This window comes from Miscanthus floridulus, chromosome 3 (genome assembly GCF_019320115.1).
Source record: "Miscanthus floridulus cultivar M001 chromosome 3, ASM1932011v1, whole genome shotgun sequence".
Lineage (NCBI taxonomy): Eukaryota > Viridiplantae > Streptophyta > Magnoliopsida > Poales > Poaceae > Miscanthus > Miscanthus floridulus.
The window spans coordinates 74,752,754-74,774,326 of record NC_089582.1 but is presented as its reverse complement, the minus strand read 5'-3'; the positions used below and the strand labels follow the sequence as shown (position 1 = coordinate 74,774,326).

The 21,573-nt window shown below is 41.1% G+C and overlaps 1 protein-coding gene across 1 annotated transcript in view; it reads right to left on the bottom strand.

Moving 5' to 3' along the window:
* LOC136543896 (uncharacterized) overlaps positions 1–21,573 on the bottom strand; it is a 150,784-nt gene that overhangs the window by 24,478 nt on the left and 104,733 nt on the right. The window contains exons 2-6 of the mRNA XM_066536221.1: positions 7,423–7,538; positions 7,258–7,330; positions 7,056–7,151; positions 5,801–5,878; positions 5,552–5,703 (exon numbers count right to left, since the gene is read on the bottom strand). Of these exons, the coding sequence (XP_066392318.1) occupies positions 5,552–5,703; positions 5,801–5,878; positions 7,056–7,151; positions 7,258–7,330; positions 7,423–7,538 (515 nt within the window). The remainder of the gene's footprint in view (positions 1–5,551; positions 5,704–5,800; positions 5,879–7,055; positions 7,152–7,257; positions 7,331–7,422; positions 7,539–21,573) is intronic.

Sequence of the window (21,573 nt, the reverse complement as noted above, 5' to 3'; positions counted from 1 at the left end):
AGTTCCTTCAGTGACAGTAGCACAACAACTAGGCTCTAGTGCACCCTAACACTTTACCACTACAAGCTCGGGTGCCTACTCACTCAGCCATGTCCCAGTGCTGTAGACTGAGTATGCTTTAGACTAGTGGAGTGACCTCATGGGTAGTTTCTATGAGCCGTCTACTACTGGGTGGTTCTCATCCAGTCGGTGCTACATGCTCAGATGATGAGGATGGTGGTAGAGATGAAGATGATGATGAGTGATCTTCAGTTTTGAGTGACAGCTTGCAGCCCCTTTGTCCTTAGTATGTCATTGTTGGACCTTTGTGGTGATAGATGACAAAGAGGGGAGAGAGACTGATTAAAGCTTCAGGATAGTTTCATTTGCTTATCTTTGTACCTGTAGATATGTACTAGTAGGCTGTAGTTTTTTTGTTTTTGAGCTTCATTGATGTATCTTGGATTTGAGATAGATTGTACCATGTGAGAGATTAGACTTACTTATGCTTTATCTATGTATCTCTTGAGACATGATCTTTATTTATATATTAGTGGCTTGTGGACTTGAGAAAATTTATAATGAGTGCTATGTGTGACATACATATGTTATATTTATTTTCATAAGGACTATGCATGCTAGAATGAAAATATTTGATGTGATGCCTTTATATTTATTCTTGTGTGATATATCTTGTCATATGCATCACGGTTTCACTTTGTCACACACACATGCACCCCATGGATACAATGATTTAGGGGGAGTCTCCTATATGTGTTAGTATGTGCAATTGACATTTGAGGTCATTTTGTGAATTCTAATCATAAGCACATATTAAGGGGGAGCCTCTCATAAATCATTGAACCCAAAAGTTTAAATGTTTATATTCTTTTGTAAGCTTTAATCAAGCTATCATCAATCACTAAAAAGGGGGAGATTGAAAGTGCATCTAGCCCTTTAGTGGGTTTTGGATGATTGAATGACAACATGATTAAAGGACTAACCCATTTGCTAAGTATGGACAGGTAATAGGTTATCTCACAGGAACTTAATGAAAGCCAAAATGATGTGTTGTTGTATAAACAATCTAGTTCAAGCACAAGACAACAATACAAATGGAATTCATGCAAAGGCTTATTTATTGTGGGATTTCTATGTACTATGTGAAAGCAAGCTCATAAGAATTAATTAATGAGACATGAGGGATTGCATATGGAATGGTCTCATATTTGAAGCTTGCTAAATTGAAATGAAAAAGATAACAATACATGAATGGATGATTCAACACAAGATGTGACTTAATGGCTTGAGATGGTGAAGATAGCAAGGAAAGGCTTCGAGGTACTAAGCAGGGGTGAAGGGCAAGCGATGGCTTGATGGCCGAAGAACCTAGCTAGGGTGAAGAAGGAAGTACTTGCATTTAGTTGAGGTACTAATCAAGCTATGATGGTCATGTTTATGTGGAGGATCAAATCACTATTGGAGTGTTTGATGGAAGTGACTTGATACTTTTGGAGTTATTCATATTTGATGAATGGAATCAAGTCACATACTCAAGATGGCTATGCTCAAGTGTAAAGATCAATATCAACATGTTGGCACCCTTATTTGATGAAGATTGAAACAGATGACATTAATTCAAAAGAGGTCAACTCAAGCAGGTATAAATTCGTTTATCCTTTAATCTTGAGTTTGATAGGTATGCCATACTATTAAGAGGGATGCATCATGTTGATAGATAATGTTTCATAAGTGCTTAAGCCAACCCATGTGAGTTTTGAGTATTTGAGAGACAAAAGAGCTAACTGATTTCTTACTGGTCTGACAATACTAGATGTGTCCGGTATTCATACCGGACGTGTCCAGTATTCATACCGGACGTGTCCAGTATTTGCCTAGCAATGGTAAAATTGTTGTTCTCGGGTTGGTTCGTTGGGAGTTTCGACGGTTGGGAGTTCCGACAATGGTTGGGAGTTCTGACGTCTTGCGCTTTAACTGACTTGGAGAGTTCACTGTAGTTGTCATACTAGACGTGTCCAGTATGGATGACCATAGGCCAACGGCTAGTTTTCAAATGCCTTGAGAGTCGGGAGTTCCGATGTAAGTCAGGAGTTCCGATAATCAGAAGTTCTGGCATGAGTCAGGAGTTCTGACACCTCACATACTTTAACTCAGTTACATGGTTTTCAAATATGCTGAGGGTCAGGAGTTTCGACGATAGTCGGGAGTTCTGATGGTCGGAAGTCCTAGCATTCATTGGGAGTTTCGATGCCTCACTACATCACTGTAACTTAGTTACCGTTGGCGCAGTGTAAGTCATACTGGACGTGTTCGGTATGGCAACGGCTATAAAATGGCTAGTTTTTCAAAGGGGGTTATAAATACCCCCAAACCTCCACCTTTGGAGGCTGCTGATGATTCTGCTGATACACACACACACATTTTTTAGCCTTGCCAACTCTCCCAACCCTCTCTTAGTGAGTGATTGATCAAATTTGCCAAATCAAATTATGGGTTGAGTGAAATTCAAAAAGAGAGCAATCCAACCACTTGAGCACTTGTGAATATTGTCAATCTTGTGATTCGCATTTATTACTCTTGGACTCTTCGGTCCTAGATGGCTAGGCCTCGCCGGAGAGCACCTGAGAGATTGTGGTTGCCTCAGAAAGTTTGTAACGGTCGATTCTGCCACCTTCAGAATCAACTAGTGGAAGGAGGAAAAGGAGTTGGAAAAGACTCCGGCTAGAGTGATCCTTCATGGTATCCTCTAGGGCTGACCTTCACTGGGTCGCCTGCAGCCCCCTCAATGAAGAGTAGGACTCGAATAAGTTCGAACTTTGGTAAAACAAATATCATGTCTCAATTCGCATTTCATTTGATATTTGTGTTGCTCCAGCTATTGTGCAGGTTATCTGTGTTTCTTGTCATCTCTAGTAGGTACCTGCAGTTTGGATTGAAGATAGAAATCAAAAGGAGCAAGTTTGGGGCTGTTCTGTAGAAATTGTGTATACCGAACACGTCTGGTATTCATAACGGACATGTCCGATATTGACCACTGTGCCAGGCTATTCTGTAGAACACATGCATACCGAACACGTCTGGTATACCTACCAAACACGTCTGGTATTTCCTGCCTATGCTGAATATATTCATTCTCTGTTCTAACTTTGTGTTGCAGGGTTGTAGCTTCTAGATATATTCTTTATACCTTGTATACTTTGTGGCTAACTTGTGAGGGGTGGTACTACTCTTTATTTGGAGTTTCCATTTTGGAAACTCCCTTTACTAATTGTTTCCACATTTAAAGGTGTTAATTTTTAAAAATGCCTATTCACCCCCCTCTAGGCAACATCCTAGGTCCTTTCACAACAGGAAAAAGAGAGGTATGAAAGAAAGCAAGCTGAATTGCATTAAAATTATCCTTTCTTCAGACATTGCTAGAATGAAGGTTTGAAGTTGCCTACCAGGAATAGCTGTCCAGGGTGCAGTGATCAGTATTGGGAGTTTAAGAAATCTCAAGCCAACCGCCAGTCTATCCATGCTCAAGATGCATATCATCATAATAACATGGATTGACGCTTAAAAAATAGAAGTGTTTCATAATCGGCTTAGAAAAAGAGTTATTGATCAAGACTGGGCTGGTTATGAAGAAGAAGGCAATGAGAGAAAATATGTTTGGCAGGAAGGCCAATGGTGTCCAAGAGGTTTGACTAAGAAGCTAGAAGAGAAGGCTGCAACGCCTAAGGAATAGAGAGTTGGAACATGCTCAGGCATCCGGCACACCTCAAGTATGGCATGCTAAGTAGATAGCCTGATAGAAGACAACCATCGGCTAATATTCAAATGGCTTTTCTATTACCATCAGAGTTCAGAGCTTCAGTAGATCAAGAAGTTTGTTCGGGTTTTGATGAATTAGAGTATGAAAAGATAGTTACCTAAGCTGATGGTTATATAGTAGGCTATATTTGATAAACTAGTCAAGCATCGGCGCTTAAAGGCTTTATATGTAAAAGGTTTGGTTGATGAGAAGCCGATGAACAAGATGTTGGTGGACGAAGGTGCTTCTATCAATCTCATGCCTTACACCACTTTTCATAAGCTTGGCAAGGGACTAGGAGATCTGATTGAGACTAATATGATGCTTAAGGACTTTGGGGGTAATGCATCTAAGACCCAGGGGGCAGTGAACGTCGAATTAACAATCAGGAGTAAGACTCTACTCACCACATTCTTCGTCATCAATGGAAAAGGGTCATACAATTTGCTCCTTGGTCGTGTTTGGATTCATAGCGAATTGTTGTGTACCATCGACCATGCATCAGTGTTTGATTTAATGGCATGGAGATGATGTCGAAGCTGGTTCACACTGATGAGTCTGTGAGTATCGCAATAGCTAATCCAGTCTTTTGGGAACTAGGAGACTTCAAATGCTTTTTTTGGCAAGTTATGGGAAGGAGGCTTCATTAAAATCAGCAATGAAAGCCAACAGCCGATCCAAGCAATCGGCTTTGAGAGTTTGTTTTAGTAAAGGTCACGGCTTTATGTCGGCCATTGGATTAAGGAAGGATAAGCATTAGTCCTAGGAAATAGGCTTAGGCCGACGTATGTGAACACTAAGTCAAATCATAAGTGCAATTCAGAAGTTGATAAATCTATTAAAGGAAGTTTTGTTTCGCTTAATGAGGTGCTTGGCCTAGATCGATCAATCGTTTAACCTTTGGTCTAAAAAGTTCTGGTGCAACCTACCAATAGCGATCGATGACAAATATTTAAAGGGATGTTATCATGGCATTTGATCAACACTTGATAGCCTGATTCATTTAGTCATCAGCTCTAATAGCTGGTACCGAAAGGTATTGCCTCTAGTTAAAAAAATAAAGATCTTCGAAGACATGAAAGCCGATACAATATGTATTGCCTCTAGAGCAAAAAATAAAAACAAAGACAGTCATACACAAGGGCATTGCATTGGGATACATTCATGGAAGAGTAAGAGACTTTGTTCATTGATTCACCCTAAATACAAACTAATCAAAGACCTTGTTCACCACATCCTGAGCAGATGTGATGTCCACAATGGCCTCCGCTGCAACAACAAATTCTTTGAGTAGGTCCTCATGTTCCTCAGGGCCGTCGCTCATCAGGGAAGCCAGTCTCCATGGCATGGAGCTCGTACCCTGTCTAGACTTGCACCATTGGTCAGCGCCACCGACACACCATGACTGGACTCCATGAAGGGCAATCTCCTAGACATGGGCTAGGATGTCATGGAGGCAGGCATTGATGAGGGAGCCCCTGAGCATTAACGGCATACATGGTCAGCGTTCGCTGCCAGTTGGAGAGACTCCAACTGCACTATTAGGGCTAATGATCATAGAAAATAGAAGAACTATCAATATAAAGATAGTGGAAATCAGAATAGAAGCATTCATGGAACTCATCTTACCTACCACCAGTGACGTCAGACTTGGCCAGCCGCACTTGAACTGGCACTGGCCTCCTCCTCGGCCGCATGAAGGGTAGCCTAAGAGACCCCAAGGCAGATCTTGAGTTGGCCATTTTCCTAAGTCACCTCAGCATAGCGGTTCTGAGCCACCCTCCACTCATGAAGGAAACGTCGAGCATCGTCAGCCGTTGTAGGAGTCGGAAGAATCTGACTGACGAGGCCTGGCGTAGAAGATGCAGCGTCAGAGGGCTCATCGGCTCTACTGAAGAGGACGAAGACTGTCATTCAAAACGAATCTATAGACAAATTAGAACATTTTGTCATCACAAGCAGAAGATGTCGATCTCACCTCATGTGTCAGAGGCACTGGTTCACCTGACATATTCTCCTCTAGGACCTCCTTGGCCGCACGCTTGCCGCGGTTGTCCTCGCCGGCCATGAAGTTGATTGGATCTACAAGAAGGGAGGAAGGCTGCTACAGAGTTTTGTGAGGGCGAAGAAGTGCCAAGGAACAGGAGCAGTTGTGAGTGCAGATGTGTTCAAGGATGGAGCCCTCGGCTAGTATTTGAAGCCATGGAGCGAAGTGGTAGACGCCTCGAGACGTGCAAAAGGCAACCACAATTAATAGAAGGCGAAGCGCCACTTCACTAATACCGAAGGGAATAGGGCATGGGGTGACTAAAGACAAGACCAAGGGGCTCTCTTAATAAAGGTCATGTTTTTAGACCTAAATGGGATTAAGATTGGGAGTCTGGAATTAGCTATTTTCAAATCGACTCTTTAGCCGAAACAAAGAAAAACACAGTGAGACAATGGAAAGTATGGTTGTCATTAGTTCTACACAAAACATATGTTGATACATGAATTACAAGTCTAGAATATCCTGGATCACTTTCAACACTTCTAGCCGAATAGCATCAGCTTCTGTGATCTATTGTTTATCTTCTTTGACTGATCTAGGAATGCTCTCGAGGCTACTTCAGATGGCTCTGCCTTCTCTGACCTTGGCTAGTAGTTCCTATTTCTTTTGTTGAATGGCATCAGGTATTTGAGCCAGGGTGGACTTATGACGATCAATGGTAGCCTTCATGTTTCCTAGCTCCTTCTCAAGTTCTACATGCCTGGCTTCTAGTTGAGACAATTCTAGGTCAATACTGAGGGAGGAGTTCTTCAAGTGATCAATCGACTGTGATAGCTCTCTAGCCTCCTGCCTATTAGAATTCCCCTTGGCCAATAAAATTTCATGATCAAATAGATTCCTCTGAGCCTGTTTCACCTTTAGGACTTGATCTTCAAAGATAGATAAAGGGGACAAGACTCTAGAGAGAACTAGGGATGGATTACCCTTAATGGCCAAGGAAACTCTATGTATTGGATCAACGTCTTGGACCAAATCGGCTGTATTCTTTTCAAACATTGGCAGAACATCTCTTAGCTGATTTTTGGTCTCTTCTAGCAAGGTTTCCTTGGAAGAGGTGGATGACGATCTGATTTCATCCTCATCAAGATACTCCTCAAGATTGAAAGAGTAACTCAGGGCTGGAAGATTGAGTGCCTGTGTATAAGGAAATCTTGATTAGGAGGTTTAAATCAGTTTATAACAAATGGATGGCAAAGAGGATACAAGTACTTTCTCTACAGTAGCCTCTATCTGATAAAGAAGGAACAACTGATGATGCATCAATAGCATCTGGTTGAATCAGCTTTGAGCTTTCAACATTGGTATCTGCAATGTCAAATTTTAGTTCATAATTATTGCAGAAGAATAAAAGGGACAGTATAACTTCCTTACCATCAGTTCCATGCTGAGCTAGGGGAATCAATAGGATCACCTTCGACACCGATAGGATCATTAAGTGGACTGTCAGGCTCCTGCTCTTGCATGGGTGTTTCCTTAGGAAGTATCTAGCATGGTAAGAAGCCAGATGAAGAATGGAAGCTGAGTAGATCAAAAAGTTAAAGAAAATATTCTGACAAGCATCAAGGATAAAACTCACATTTTCTGCTGTTATGGAAGCATCAGTTATTTCAACTAAAATTAGCTCCTTTTGAGGATCAACTGATGGGGGCTCAGTTGGTGCTGAGTCAAACACCTGGGATAGCAGTCCTGCACCTAGAGCAGGTTGGGACGCAATGCTCGATAGTTGTGAAGAAATAGGATCAATAATTGAATAACATTTTTGAGAAGGAGATAAATTCTTTACCTGAGTAGCTGATGGTCTCATTCTATGGAGTTTCTTCCTAGTAGTGGTTTTCTAGGTTGTCCCTTGAGCTGCCTTGCGCTTTGAGGATTGATATGTCATTATGGTGGAGGCAACATGAGTTTTCATCAACTTCTTCAGTGAAGGTGCGGCTGATCCTATTCTTGAAACTGGGCATGGTGGTTGATAGTCTATAGGATGCCCCTTCCTATCCAAGCTTGGGGGATCAAATTCAACATCCTAAAAAAGTTGGTTAGAACAGTTGGCAAGAGGACTCATCAAATAATATTCTTAAAAAGAGATGAAAGGTTACCTCATTGTTAGAAGCGAATTCCCCATCCATAGCTATGCACAAAGGGTGGACTCTAATCCAGTCATGCAAGCAAAGGGAAGGAAGATATGATCCTAATTGGAAGACTCTAGGAAGCTTCCATTATCTCACTGATATCTTCTCTTGGCTTTAGTATATTTTTGAAGAACAATTGAGGGAGAAGTTGACCAAAACTAAACTGGTGAGCTACAAAGGACGGATGATAGAACTCATAAGTTGGAAAGATTGCCTAGAAGGAAGGAGCCTATGGCCATTTTGCCACCACCATGGCAAAATTCGACTAGGAAGGATGTAGGGCTTGATGAAGGAATTAAAGATTGCAGCCACTGCCTTGTCCGAATAGCCTGATTCAAATTAGAATTTGAATGGGAAGATCAGCTCATTGTTCTCATCCTTGTTATATGGTAGCTAAGTCAGGATGCCTGTATCAAACCCTCTGTAAAACTTTTTGAAGAGATGGCCAATATCGATATCAATTGTTATGGCCGATGTAGCCTCCCCATAACTCATACACTGACTGGATTCTTCCTTCTTCGCCTCTATATTCCTCATCAAAGTTGGAAGAAGGGAAACTTAGACTTCTGAGATCAGGCCTTATAGTCTTGTGCATGTATAGGTTGAGCCACAATTGTATCAACCACCAAGGGCCACTGATGGTATGCACTGGTTCAGTTCTTGAGCAATTGGGCAGCTACCTAGTGCATCAGATGATAAGCAGCCCCTAGCAGATACTTTCCAAGAGGGATATCCTTGCCTACTACCAAATGCTCTGCCATAAGCTTATGATTGTAAGTTGGACCATAGGATGACCCACAGAAGATGAATCTCTCCAACCACATATTAGAAAGGCCACATATTCCCATTCATTGATAGTTGATTCATCTCCAATATGGTTCAGAATATAACTTGCCCATCCTGTGCAATCTGATATTTTGGCTAATTTCTTGGAACCAGCACTCAAGTATTCGCAAGGCTGCATTGGTCTAGTTATTCTAAGGCCTGGTCAACATATTAACATCGGCCAGGGTAATGGTCATCGGGCCATGACCAAAAACAAAAGCGTTCAGGGCATTGGACCAGAAATAAGATACTGAAAATTAGGAGTGAGTCATTCCTCTCTATCCTAGACAACGAGAGTGCCAAACATTGACTTCAAATCATACACCTCCCAATCTCTAGCCTTTTTTCTCGGATACCCTACGAAACCAATCTTTCCACCCCTTGGGCATTTTAGGCTAGTTTCTAAAGGGAGTTTTGATAGTCGAGGAGGACAAATCCACTACAGACTGTATGAAGGGGATTTGGTTGGTTTCTTGATGGATAAAATTAGATGGATCAGGATCAGTCATAGGCCCAAGAAAATAGACATTGGAAGTAATAGCTGATGGAATCAAGATTTCATTCCTCATTTCCTAGAAATCGGATAAAATAAATTTGAGGACAAAGGAAATATAGGATAGCAACCTGACATTTTGAGAATGGGAGTTTGAGAGCATACCTCGGGGATGTGGACGCTGGTCACCATTACCACCGAGACTAGATGTGAATCTAAGGAAGACCGCTTGAATAAGAGCTTGACAGGGCGGAAGATTTGCTAGGGTTGAAGCTTTGGCGATGGCGACGTCGGCTGTTGAGATTTGCTCGAGAAAGAAGGGGAAAGCAAACAAGCCGAGTGAGTCAGAAAAGATACTATTGGGACATTATATAAGACTCGGCCCGAGAAGTCAGGAGCCACGCATATATCTCGGAGCAAAACGGTTGTGGCGTGGTAAATAGATAAATAGGAATTTTGGAATAAAATCACTTTTATCCCAAAATTGGGGGCATGTGTTTACACCAAAATTTGGATAGAAAAATGTGGGTACTCGAAGCTTCCAAAATTATGTCGATCAAGGAATCTATTGCATACGGATCGATATCAGCTGATTCACATACGACTCTGGAATCAGGATATCTTTGGATGATGTCAGCAGATAGCGATGATGAGCTATAGTTGTGCCAGGAAATTACATATCGGACTCTACAAAAAGGGAAAGATTAGGGTCCAAGTTATCTTATATTAGGAATGTTTTCTTCTATGCCGAAGATTGTAATGAGTCATGCTTCGAGTAGGATTCTTGTTTAGGCTCTAGGTATAAATATTGGACCCCGGCTATTGTAAAGGACACACAATCAATCAAATACAAGTTACTTACTTTTTGTGGCTCCGGCCACCCCTTAGGAGTAGGATTAGAGTAGATCTCGATGAGTTCTTCAGCGAGCAGGGCTGCATCGGTCCGGTCGACCTCTGGCTTGTCTGTAAGTACCGTCATGGCATATACTTCTATTCGTATGGCTACATCGATCCGGTTGAGCTCCACTGTGACTCTGGTATAAGATAGCTATTGACTCTTGTTTAGTTCAAGTATGGTTGTATCGATCCGGTCGACCTCCACTGCTCGAACTAGATTAAGGTCAAGTTATCGGCTCTATCTAAGGGTGGCGTTCCTTCAGATAGATTTATTAAGTTATCAATATTGCTTATTGCTTCCATCATTTATTTAATTATAACAATATCACTTCGTCCGATTGGGATTGATCTAGATCGAACCTTATATACTATGTAACCCATCATTTATTAATCTAAACTAATCTAATCTACATCTTAAACGATGAGTTATGTTTTATCGGCTATTTTACATCAATCTTGATCGTGCATAGTGTGCAGTTAAGGCGTGTCTAATCTTGAATAGATCTATTAGCTAACGAGAACCATTCCATGGCCCGTTATCATGGCCTGTGTGATTCTGCCTCACACCCCACTATTAGCACCATGGAGTGAGGATCAGTTATTTGGTAGATCTGTTCCTGACAGGGCATGAACTTAACTGTGTGCTATGCCTAAATCGGTTGTTTTAGCTGATACCGAGTGCTTTCACATATGCAGTTCACTATCATGAGACCGTTGAAGTAAAGATAGGTTGAAAGATGTGTTAGTCCCTGTGATCTTATTATTGTATTACGGCCTGCATGATTCTGCCTCATGGCCCACTGATATTAGTAATAAGTTAGGGTCATCAAGTTTATCGCTGTTTCTACGGCCTACATGATTCTGTCTCATGCCCCACTAGTCATAACATTAGATGAGATCTAATATGTTCATTAGATTTATCTCTATTAAATGGTTAAATGATGATGAGCTGCTTCTTTTATATAAAAATGGATTCGGTTACTTGCAGTCATTGGCTTAGCATAAACTAATTATTGTTGACATCCTATTACCATTGACTAATAATCTTGAATGATAATCGATCTTCCTACCACAACCCCATGAGCTTTAATTGATTTATTCTTATGAGTATGCTGGAATCGACTATTTAGTCGATTTCCTTCCACATTGGCTCTCAGAGCCGCACATTTGGGACTGTCTGGCAACACCAGTATGTTCCACCTTAAATGATTGATTAGCTTTCTCTCCTTATCAATTGCAGGGTCAAATTGACTGGCACATCTTGGGAGGAGTGCATAGGATCGATAATCCCAATGTTGAAGCTAGGCGGATCTCTAGCTCCATCGAGCGAACCCTTCCGGCTTGCTCTTGTGCCCTCAGCATAGGACAAAATTTCATGCCGACACATGAGGGGCCCCTTTTGGTCGATTAACCAGCGGTGATAAAAGTTTTCACCGCCATCTCACCGTATGATCTGGCAGTGAACAAATTGCTAGACTTCACCAGCATATCATACGCTGAACTGGTAGTAGAATGTTTATCACCACCGGCCATTCATCTGATGCATGACGTGCTAAGAAACTAGCATAGGTAAGAAGTTTTCATTGGTGGCTTGAAGATGGATGGATGCACCACCGTTCCATCCAACGGTGAAAGAATCTAGCACCGTCAGTTGGTCTTATGATCCAATGGAAGAAATCACAATAATTTGAGATGTCTTCCCGCCAGTCATGCTGGCGGTGATAAGAATTTTTTACCGCCAGTTTGTTTAGACATTGAACACCATAGGCTGGTATCTGGTGGTAAAATTGGGTATCACCATCGGCTGTCCAGTTAACCCAGCGGTGGTAAATGGCTATAAGAGTAATGAAAACCCCATTTCTCTCCTCTTCTTCTTCAGTCGGTTAACTCAGTCATAGCTCCCCCACCATTTTTGGCGACCGTCATGCTACTGAAGGCTGTTAGTTTTTGAAGGATGTTCTAAGGTTGGTAAGTAACAACCCTTTTTGTGTAGCTACCTTAGTTCATGTGGTTAAATTATGACTAGAAATCATCCTTCTTTGTTTTAGAGTGCTTCTTGATTTTGGAGGCGGCTTCTGATTCTTGATTGTTGCACGAACACCAAATTATCCTACAGTCACTATGTATCCTATAGTTTTGATTGAATTAAATTGAATGACACATTAGATAGTTGACCTATGTCGATCACTAAATTTGCATTGGCTTGGGGGATCTTGTTGGCTGTCCTTATAGGCCAAATCCAACTACCAAATAAGATAAAAATAGAGAGCTAGCATGCCTTACTCACATATTTTATTTATATTAACATATTTCCACATGTATTGGAGAATAAGTGTAGGACATATGTTGAAATAATACCAAAAATGTGCTCGAAGTATAAAAGAAACACATCGTATCGCCATCCAACATGAGCACAAGGGAAAGAGGGCCCACAAACCAGAGGCTACCAATAGAATTTAAAGCCCAATCCTTGAGGATCACATCAAGGGCCCACCTACCAACCACCATGCAGAAGGTGGTGGATTGGAGGCGCTCCTAGGGGTCAGCACCTAGCCGCATCGCCCTGCCTCCAGCTGCACGTGGCGCTCCCTCATCAATTCTCCAAGGCGATAGGGTGCGGGATCCTAGAATATTCCCTGCAAAACTGACATTAGGGACTAGTATAAGTAGAGAGAGAGGCTCCCCCACTCACACACACCACATTTGAGCCTATCTCCCTCTCTACTCTTGTATTTTGCACTTTGTAGTATTTTGGTGCTAGGCTAGAGCTTATTTGGAGAGCTTGGACTACTCGAAGTGTTTTGGTATGAGAAATTATCACGAGCTTCCATATGGCCTTGTTCTCAATATATCGTTGTTATGCTTATGATTTAGAGCTAAGTTTATGTGTTATTAGTTTAGCATATGGATCTCTATGCTCAATTAGTTATTCTTTAAATTATGACCTAGGAATCGGTTAGCCATACGTTTGATTTATTCTAAAGGTTAGTGAAATTCCGATCGACCCCTTGGTCTACCTTGCTTGTTGATCCATAGGGTCAGAGTCCTGAGTAGACTTGGGTAGTTTTCAGTATACACTGGGTGTGGTGCTCAGGTATATTGAGAACCAACAGATATGATTGTGCCCCATGGTTCATGTAATAGAACCGCCCAATTTATACAAGATCAAGTACGGCTGTCCCCGCTAACACATTGACACACATATACTTTCACTCATATAAACCCAGTAGTCCGCTAACACAGTTGACACACACATACTTTCACTCATATAAACTTATCCGTCATAAACCAGAAATAAAGTGACACCAAGGATTATGCAAGGCTTTATCAGTGGATCTTGCTGGACAACCTCTTTGCATAAAAGCTTGAGTAATCATTAGCATTATTAACCTATACTAGCAGTGACTTTTAGCCATTTCCTACCATCTATATGAGCACCTAGTACTAATCAATCACTTGATTAAGTTGCAAACAATAATAACCATATCAGATATTTCATGGCTCATTATCATCATCATCATTTAACCATATCTTTAAATTTAGTGAATCTACGTTGCCGCTGCTCAGTCAAGTTCTCACTATCCTAGAGAGACAGGCGATTTCGAATCGATTCCTATCTAGCTGGAGGGGTATTCCTAACACAAACTCTGCTTCCCCCGTCAGGGTCACAAACAAGTCATCTTTGGTACAATTCAGGAGTCGCTGGGTACGATCAGTGCCGCAAAATCATAGAACCACTCTGCCATGAGTGCTCGGTGACTTAACCCACCCTTGGGCTTACACCAGTGGCTCTCCGCACATCATTACTGCCATCCAGATTGCAACCAACTGCTCGTGATCCCTAGCCTGAGTCGAAGCTACTAGGCTTCGCATGTTAGAACTGACTTATCCGGCCTAGCTAAGTGTTAGGCTGCGTTCAACATGACATGAGGACAGTATAGCATATTAGTCCTTAAACAACACAGAGAGGGATAGATTCACACCCAAGACCTCCATGCCTTGTTGCTGCACTACCGTCATCATGTCCAGGTCTCCATTCATTATTAACACATGGTTCTTTTCCCACTGATAGCAAATATAGCCAACCGTGACCAGAGCTCATCCTACATCTCATAGGTGATAGGAAATCACCCAACTTCTACCGGTCTATGCATAGCTAAGCATCATTCGATCCTACACTTAATTAGGATTCACAAGATTTTATCTGGACAAGGTAAGGATATAATGCAACAATTGGTTCCAACCAATTTCTATACTTAATGCATCATCAATAATAAAAGATACTCAAGATATTTGTAAAAATATGGGAGACTTAGAATGCTCTGGGGCTTGCCCTAGAATCCAACACTAGGTTAGTGTTTGTTAGACGACACTCGCTTGATGAGCATCTCCTATTCAGGCATGTACTCTAGGGGTCCTTCCATCTTCGGGTTCGGCTCCAACATCCCATCCTTCACGTGGTTCATCTAGCATACCTAGATGAGATGCAAGATGCAAGTGCATGAATATGAAGAATGGTAATATGAGATGCATCACATAATAGCATTCAAGGCAAACATCAGACCATGCAAGACGTAGGCACCTAGAGTTATTTAACTAAACATCACACAACCTATTATAAAGGGATAGTAAACATATTAGGCATAGCACAAGTGAACTTAAGTTTAGACATTGCACACATGCATTAATCAAGAACTAACCAACATGTTTAGCCAAAACAAGAGCAAGCTAAGGTAATCACCTAGCACATGTATAGAAATCTAGACAGCAGCACAATAAGTCACTTGTTTTATCCATAACTAGAGATATAAGCATCCAATATGGGTGACCCTAGACTTTCTGGAAAGCTAATGAAATTGCCTACAACATTGTTATTATCACCAAAATCTCATTCCAAAGCTAACCAGGTCAACCAAGCCAATGTTTTAGATCTTCCCAGAACTAGGACAGAAAAGTAGTAGTACTTTCAAAAATGTAAAACTAGAGTTACAGACTATCAAACAAGCATGAACCTTAACTTTCTATAAATATTATTAAATTATATAAAACATGTTTATTATCACCACAAGGTGATTCTACCATTAACAAGGTCAATCAAGCACAATTGTGCACCTCTGTCCAGACTTGGACAGATTCTGCCATGCAACTTCGCAAGCTTATAACTGGAGCTCTACAACACCAAAAGGGATGATCTTTAACAATTTGGAAAGCTCATGAAAGGCACTACACTTGTTCTATTATCTCTAAGACATGATTCAAAGCGTAGCTAAGTCAAACAAGACAATCATTTAGATCTCTACTGGAGAGCATGCAAAATCTGAACAATGAATTTACAAAATCTATAGCTCCTAAATTACCAGGCCTATGTCCATGAAATTTGAACACAAGCAATATTATGAAATTATCTACAACTTTGGTATTCACTACAACCACAGAAAACATCATTTACACCACAAAAATGATTGCACAATCAAAACTACAATGCAGCCCAACAACAGTGGTACAGAAAACTAATAGGAAATTCAGAGAAGCATAACTGGAGTTGTAGACCACCAACAATCATGAATCATAACTTTTTGAAAATATTATGAAGTTACCTAAAACTTTCTTGTTATAATATTAAGATGATTCTATAGATAATAAGGTCAATTAATCCAATGAATGCATCTCTATCTAAAACATGGACAGAAACTGACATGCCACTTTAAACAGATATAACTAAAGTTATACATGTCCAATAAATGTGGTTCTGGACTTTTTCGAAAGGTTAACAAATTCTAAACAACTTTGTTATAAATACCTAAAGCTAATTCTACTATTAAGAAGGTCCCACAATACCAACAAGGCAATCCTATCTGGGTTTGGGCAGAAACAGCCACAGAGATTTAAGCAAATATAACTCAAGATCTACTTAACAAAAAATCATTATATTTAGCTTTTTGAAAAGCTTAATAAAAGTACTACAACTCATGTATTTTTTCATCAAGTCATGATTCAATACTTAACTGAGACAATTAATTCAATGATACAGACCTATTTAGAATAGGGGCAAGGCAATACAGGTAATTTGTTATTTTTATAGATCTTAAACTATCAAGCCTAAAATACTGAAATTTTTATCATATATCAAGAATAACCTTAGTATCCCTCCACAAAAACTTCACAATTATTTGAGCAAAACAACTGCATTTATGAAAAGGACAAGACACAACTAGTATAAAAAACCAAACTGCATAAATCTATTTTTACAGCACAATATTTGAACTAAAGCATGCTATATTATAGATGTAATGCATAGATAACTTCACAAGGATTCCAAAAAGTCATCATTTACTATTTTACGACTTTTCTACTAATTACTACAAATTTTCAAAGATGATCATCCAAATCTGCCAAAATCAAAAGAAAAAAAATATAAATCTTACATCAGGGACCCTGCAGTTTTCAGAAATTAAACATGAACAAAAAGATCCTTTCTGGCACTATTCAACTGAGTCACGGCTTCGCACTTAGACCCTCCATCTTCTTCTAATTCATGTACACGGTCCTTCGCCTTCTTCACCTGGCTGGAAGCAGAGCACCTCGCCGGAGTTAGTGGTTTCGGCCACCATGGTGCTCGCCGACGACGGATAAGTTGCGGGGGAGCACCCACGGGCCTGCGCACCTGCGTGGGACCGCTCAGTTTGACTGGAGGTGGGCCAGGTTGCCCTGGCCGCGCGCACAGGCGTCCGCGGCGGCCACGGCACCGGTGGCAGCGCGCTACGGCGGTGAAGAAGGGCTGAGGAGGGGCTCGCAAGGCAAAGGAGAGGGCGATGGAGCTGGTGGTGCATGCGGAGGGACACGAGGAAGCTTGGGGCGGTGGAGACGTGGCATGGCAACAAGCTCGGCCAGCCGGCCATGGTGGTCGTGCTCCAGCACGTGCGCGCAGGCGCTGGAGAGTGAGGGAGGGAGCGGCAGAGCGAGTAAGGGAGAGAGGGAAGCACGATGTTCACTTTAGGAGGGCGTAGGGATGCGGGGCGGCGCGTGGCAATGGAGGTGGGCGTACTATGGTGCATGGCTGCCACGACGCCATAAACTCGAACATGTGGTGAGCGTCACTATGCCCGCATTGGAGTCTGTTTTTGGGCCAGCTCTGCTCTGAACTAGGCTATGGGCCTTGAAGCAAAATTATTCTTCTTTTGATGCTCTACAAACTTAATTAAGGGGTCATAGCCATTAGGGTAGCATATTAGTGGTTAATGACACTCCAAGACAGCATTGTCAATGCATTAACGGCGATTAACAACTTCCAAAAATTGATAGTCAAAATGAACTCAATTGAGTGCCATCTTTATACATGCTCTTGGCCATCATGTACACTCCAACTTTTATCTTTGGACCAAATCGAGTTTCTTAACAAAATTTGGAGAACATGGAATGCCAATGGCGATGACAATGGATTCGAGACTTAAGAAAAATTCTAGGTACTAAAAACAGCTGCTGATTCAATGTTTGAGCCTCGATTCACCTTAGTTCCAAGTTTATCTGGCTCTTGGTCCTAAAAACAAAGTTTGTTCTACTCTACTCAAACTTCAACTTTTATTTAAGGTGCAACTCCATGCAAGCACTGTAAGTGATTTGTCAACATAGGTCAAAGTAGCATCACGGTAAAGCTTAAATCCGTGTTTTAGACCGATTGAGGTATTTTCTTGTCCTCCGCTCAACACGAACCCTTCATGACTTTTGTTGTAGAGTTCAATTAGAGTCATTTGGGCAAGGTTTTCAAGGTTGTGTTGATGATCTAGAATTCCATTCACTTTGTAAAACAATTCAGGCAAGGACATAACTTGTCATTTCATGTGACTTCTTGATTCCAAACTTCATGAAACTTTTCCATAGATCAATATAGATGGATATTGATGTGAGACACATGAAACAAGTATATGCAGCATTACTTTTTAGAAAGGGCAGCATGTAAGCAATGGTGCATGGTCCAAGTTTAAGTGGTAACTCATTTTCATATGTTTGACCTAACATCTCCATCACCACTTAACATGCCATGGTTGAGTTTAAACCCATTGCTTAACTAGTGACAAACACCTAGGGTGTTATAGCCCTCCCCCTTAAAGGAATCGTGTCCCGAGATTCAGGACGAAAGACTTTTATGGAAGAGAGACATGTTACCAGTTTCCAATATCAGCGATAGCTTTAGGCTACATAGCATTCAAGCATCAGAGGGACCAAATTGATCGAGATAACTTTCTATACTTGTTCTTTGTAGTAAATTTTTGTCAAAAGGATTTCGTTCATTGGCTTCCATAAAGTATTGTTACATTGGGAGGAATCCAAGATAGCACTGTCCTACGTACTTCGTCCTCAATGTACGAAGAGTGATTCAAGCATAGACTAACTACTTGTAACATCTACTTCCCTAGTGGACATAGCATAGACCTTATGGACTTTGCACTAGACCGTAGTCTATTGATGGATATTCCTCGCAACGGGGCTATATTTGTTCAGAAGGTTTGAAAAGCAGTTCTCTACTAAAGTGGCTTGAGCACAACTTTCCATAAAGGATGTGATTGTAGACGGGGTAAACATCCTTTGAGGGTATGAGAAGCTAGCTAACCAATATCCAAGCTGGCTGTAGCGGTGCAATCACTCAGATGTCAACTAATGGAAAGCTACATAATGTTCCATGTGTGCAATGCTCTTTCTCTGATAACAACACTGTATTATCTGAGTCTATTGAGTGAAGATGAATGTGATAGCTGACTCTGACTACCCAGCAATTTTGATGCTCATTAGCTAAGGAAACCTTAGAATCTAAGTGGCAATAGGAATCTAGGTTAAATATGATGCAACCTCTTGGGTAAAAACACATGGAAGGCACCAAAGGACAAGTCCGCATTGGAAAACATTGCCAAGGATGATGGATAGTGAGGCCTAGAGTACAATAAAAGTTGCAAGTATTTCCTCAAACTAGGGAAATAGTTCACTACCATGCATTTTGAGTATGATTCTCCTTCATGGTGCAGTGGCTCAGTACGTTGAGTTGACTTGCACTATATCAAAACTATCTTTGTGGAACTACTTTTGACATTGGGGCTTTATTTCTAATGTCAGTCAATATCTCCAAATCACAATTTGAAATCTGTTGTTTGACACCTTTCAAATTGCTTCCGATTTGCAAGGGTACAAATTGACTCGTAGAACACCTCGATTGCTCGAACATTGTTGATAGAAGAGGCCAAGAACAAGGTACAAAGGGGTCCAAGGAGTCTTCTTTAGGGTATCTAAAGGATTATCTAGCAACAACTACTGACCATGTTACATACCTTGGCATCAATTGCAAACACAACTTTCGAATGCGAAGGATGATCACAGTCACAAAGAAATTACAGATTCTGTACTCTTCAGTTTTCTATTCATATTTCACAAACTAGTGCTCCATTGTGCATGAATTTTTGTAGGAATATAGATCCATGAGTCCCCTAACTGCTCACCAAAATTCAGCTCAAACGGATACTGTTTGACTATCCAAACAATGCGGCTACCAAAACTGCTCTATTCTGTAATTATAGCGTACCGAATTGACAAAACATCTCTCAAATCCGATGTTTCACTCAACCAATCCTCAAACAAACTTAAGGAATCGACATGTCCTAAGTGAGGAATGAGGTCACCAAAGTTTGAGGCCATTCCAACCATGTTTGAGTCACTAATCGTTGGCTTGAAGATGTTTGGTTTTGTACCCTAAAATCTGGACAGATTTCTCGTTCTTCACTTTCTTTGCTTCGCACATTGTGGTGTGTGTTCTATACTCTCGATCTCTTTGTATAGCAGCAGCAGCAGCAGCAACTCTTTTCTCTGAGGATGTAGACTAAGGTTTTCCATATGTGGTTCTCAGGAAACAACTTAAATCGTTTGATTTAGACACCAACTTGACGACGCACAAGCATTGGACTTGTGGCTATGTTTTCGGGACACAAAGCATACTCTACATGGAGGGACTGTCCTACAGAGATAAGGAACCATTCCTATATATCCTTTGGCACTTTGTCCAATAGAGTCCGGACATATGTGTTAGTGGTACCTAGGGGCACAAAGATGCTGACTAAAACTAGGGACGTGCTTTCGCTAGCTCCTTACATAGCCAATACAACGTCTTGTACTATCTGTGTGATTGTCCAAGATGGAATTGACTTGATAGCACAGATTTTGGAAAACAAAGCAGTAGTTGCATTGCTAAATGGCTTGCTATTTCATTGATTAACATTGCTCTGCGAGACATAGCCTTCATAATTAGCAAAAAGTTGTCACCTAGCTAGAGGTAAGCTTCTTACTAGTAACTAATCAGTTGTCTCTCAACACTAAAAGTTCTAAATCTTCACTCTTGCCAACAATAGTTGTGATTGATGCATAATAGATGGTCACCATCGAAGTCAGCAGACAAGGGGTCACACTAGAGATGGTTGATCTTGACTATGCGATCAGCATGCACATAATGATCAAGACTTGGATAGCCAGGTCATAATCATAATGTGACATTTGATTCTTATCCGACTAACAACTTGTCCAACTTTAAGTGTGGTGCACCTTTTTGATCCAATGGAAATGACATACGTTGTTCACTAGATAACTGATGTTATTATAGGGATCGTCAAGTAACGTCACTTGTCTACCATCTCTTGTAGTCTATTTATGTTCCTGTCAGTGACCTGTTCTTCGAAGGTTATCCTTTGGACGACTTCAGAAGGGAGCTCTACTACTTTTGGTCTAATATAAGGATCTTCCAATTAGATATAGAGAGATAACCAAGGAAGAGCTCATGTGAAAATAACACATCGGTGCAGTTCTGTAATGGATCATGACTAGAAACCTCAATACCGGCACGCACCCAGCAGCATAACCATGTGCCGACCGGCCACAAGGAGGCCCTAGGTTCCGTCACAGCACCATAGTTGCTACTCATAACACCATTATTGATCACACACCCAAAGTGAATTTTCAAGTTGCACAGATTGGGTCATAAGAACAAGCACTATTCAAAGGAGGGATAGCAAATAAAGGTAGTCACAAGGTTAGGACTCAACAAGTAGGCAATCAGAAGATCAAAACACAGCGCAAAAGAACATAGCCTAATTGCCGAAAGCAACTAAGCAGGAGACTCTTGCTTAATTTCCATAAACGCATTGTGTCCACCATGGTGATTACCAGGTAAAGATTAACATGAGATTTGGTCTTGTCGAGCAGCAACATGAGATCAAGACTGATAAACATCCAGAGACTTGAAAGAGTTGGAGGCAAAATAAACGAGATTCGAGGGCCAGAGCCAATGCACTGACTAGGGATTGAGTTGATAAAGCAATGACATGATCTGTGAGGAAAAGGTTCCAAAGCCAAG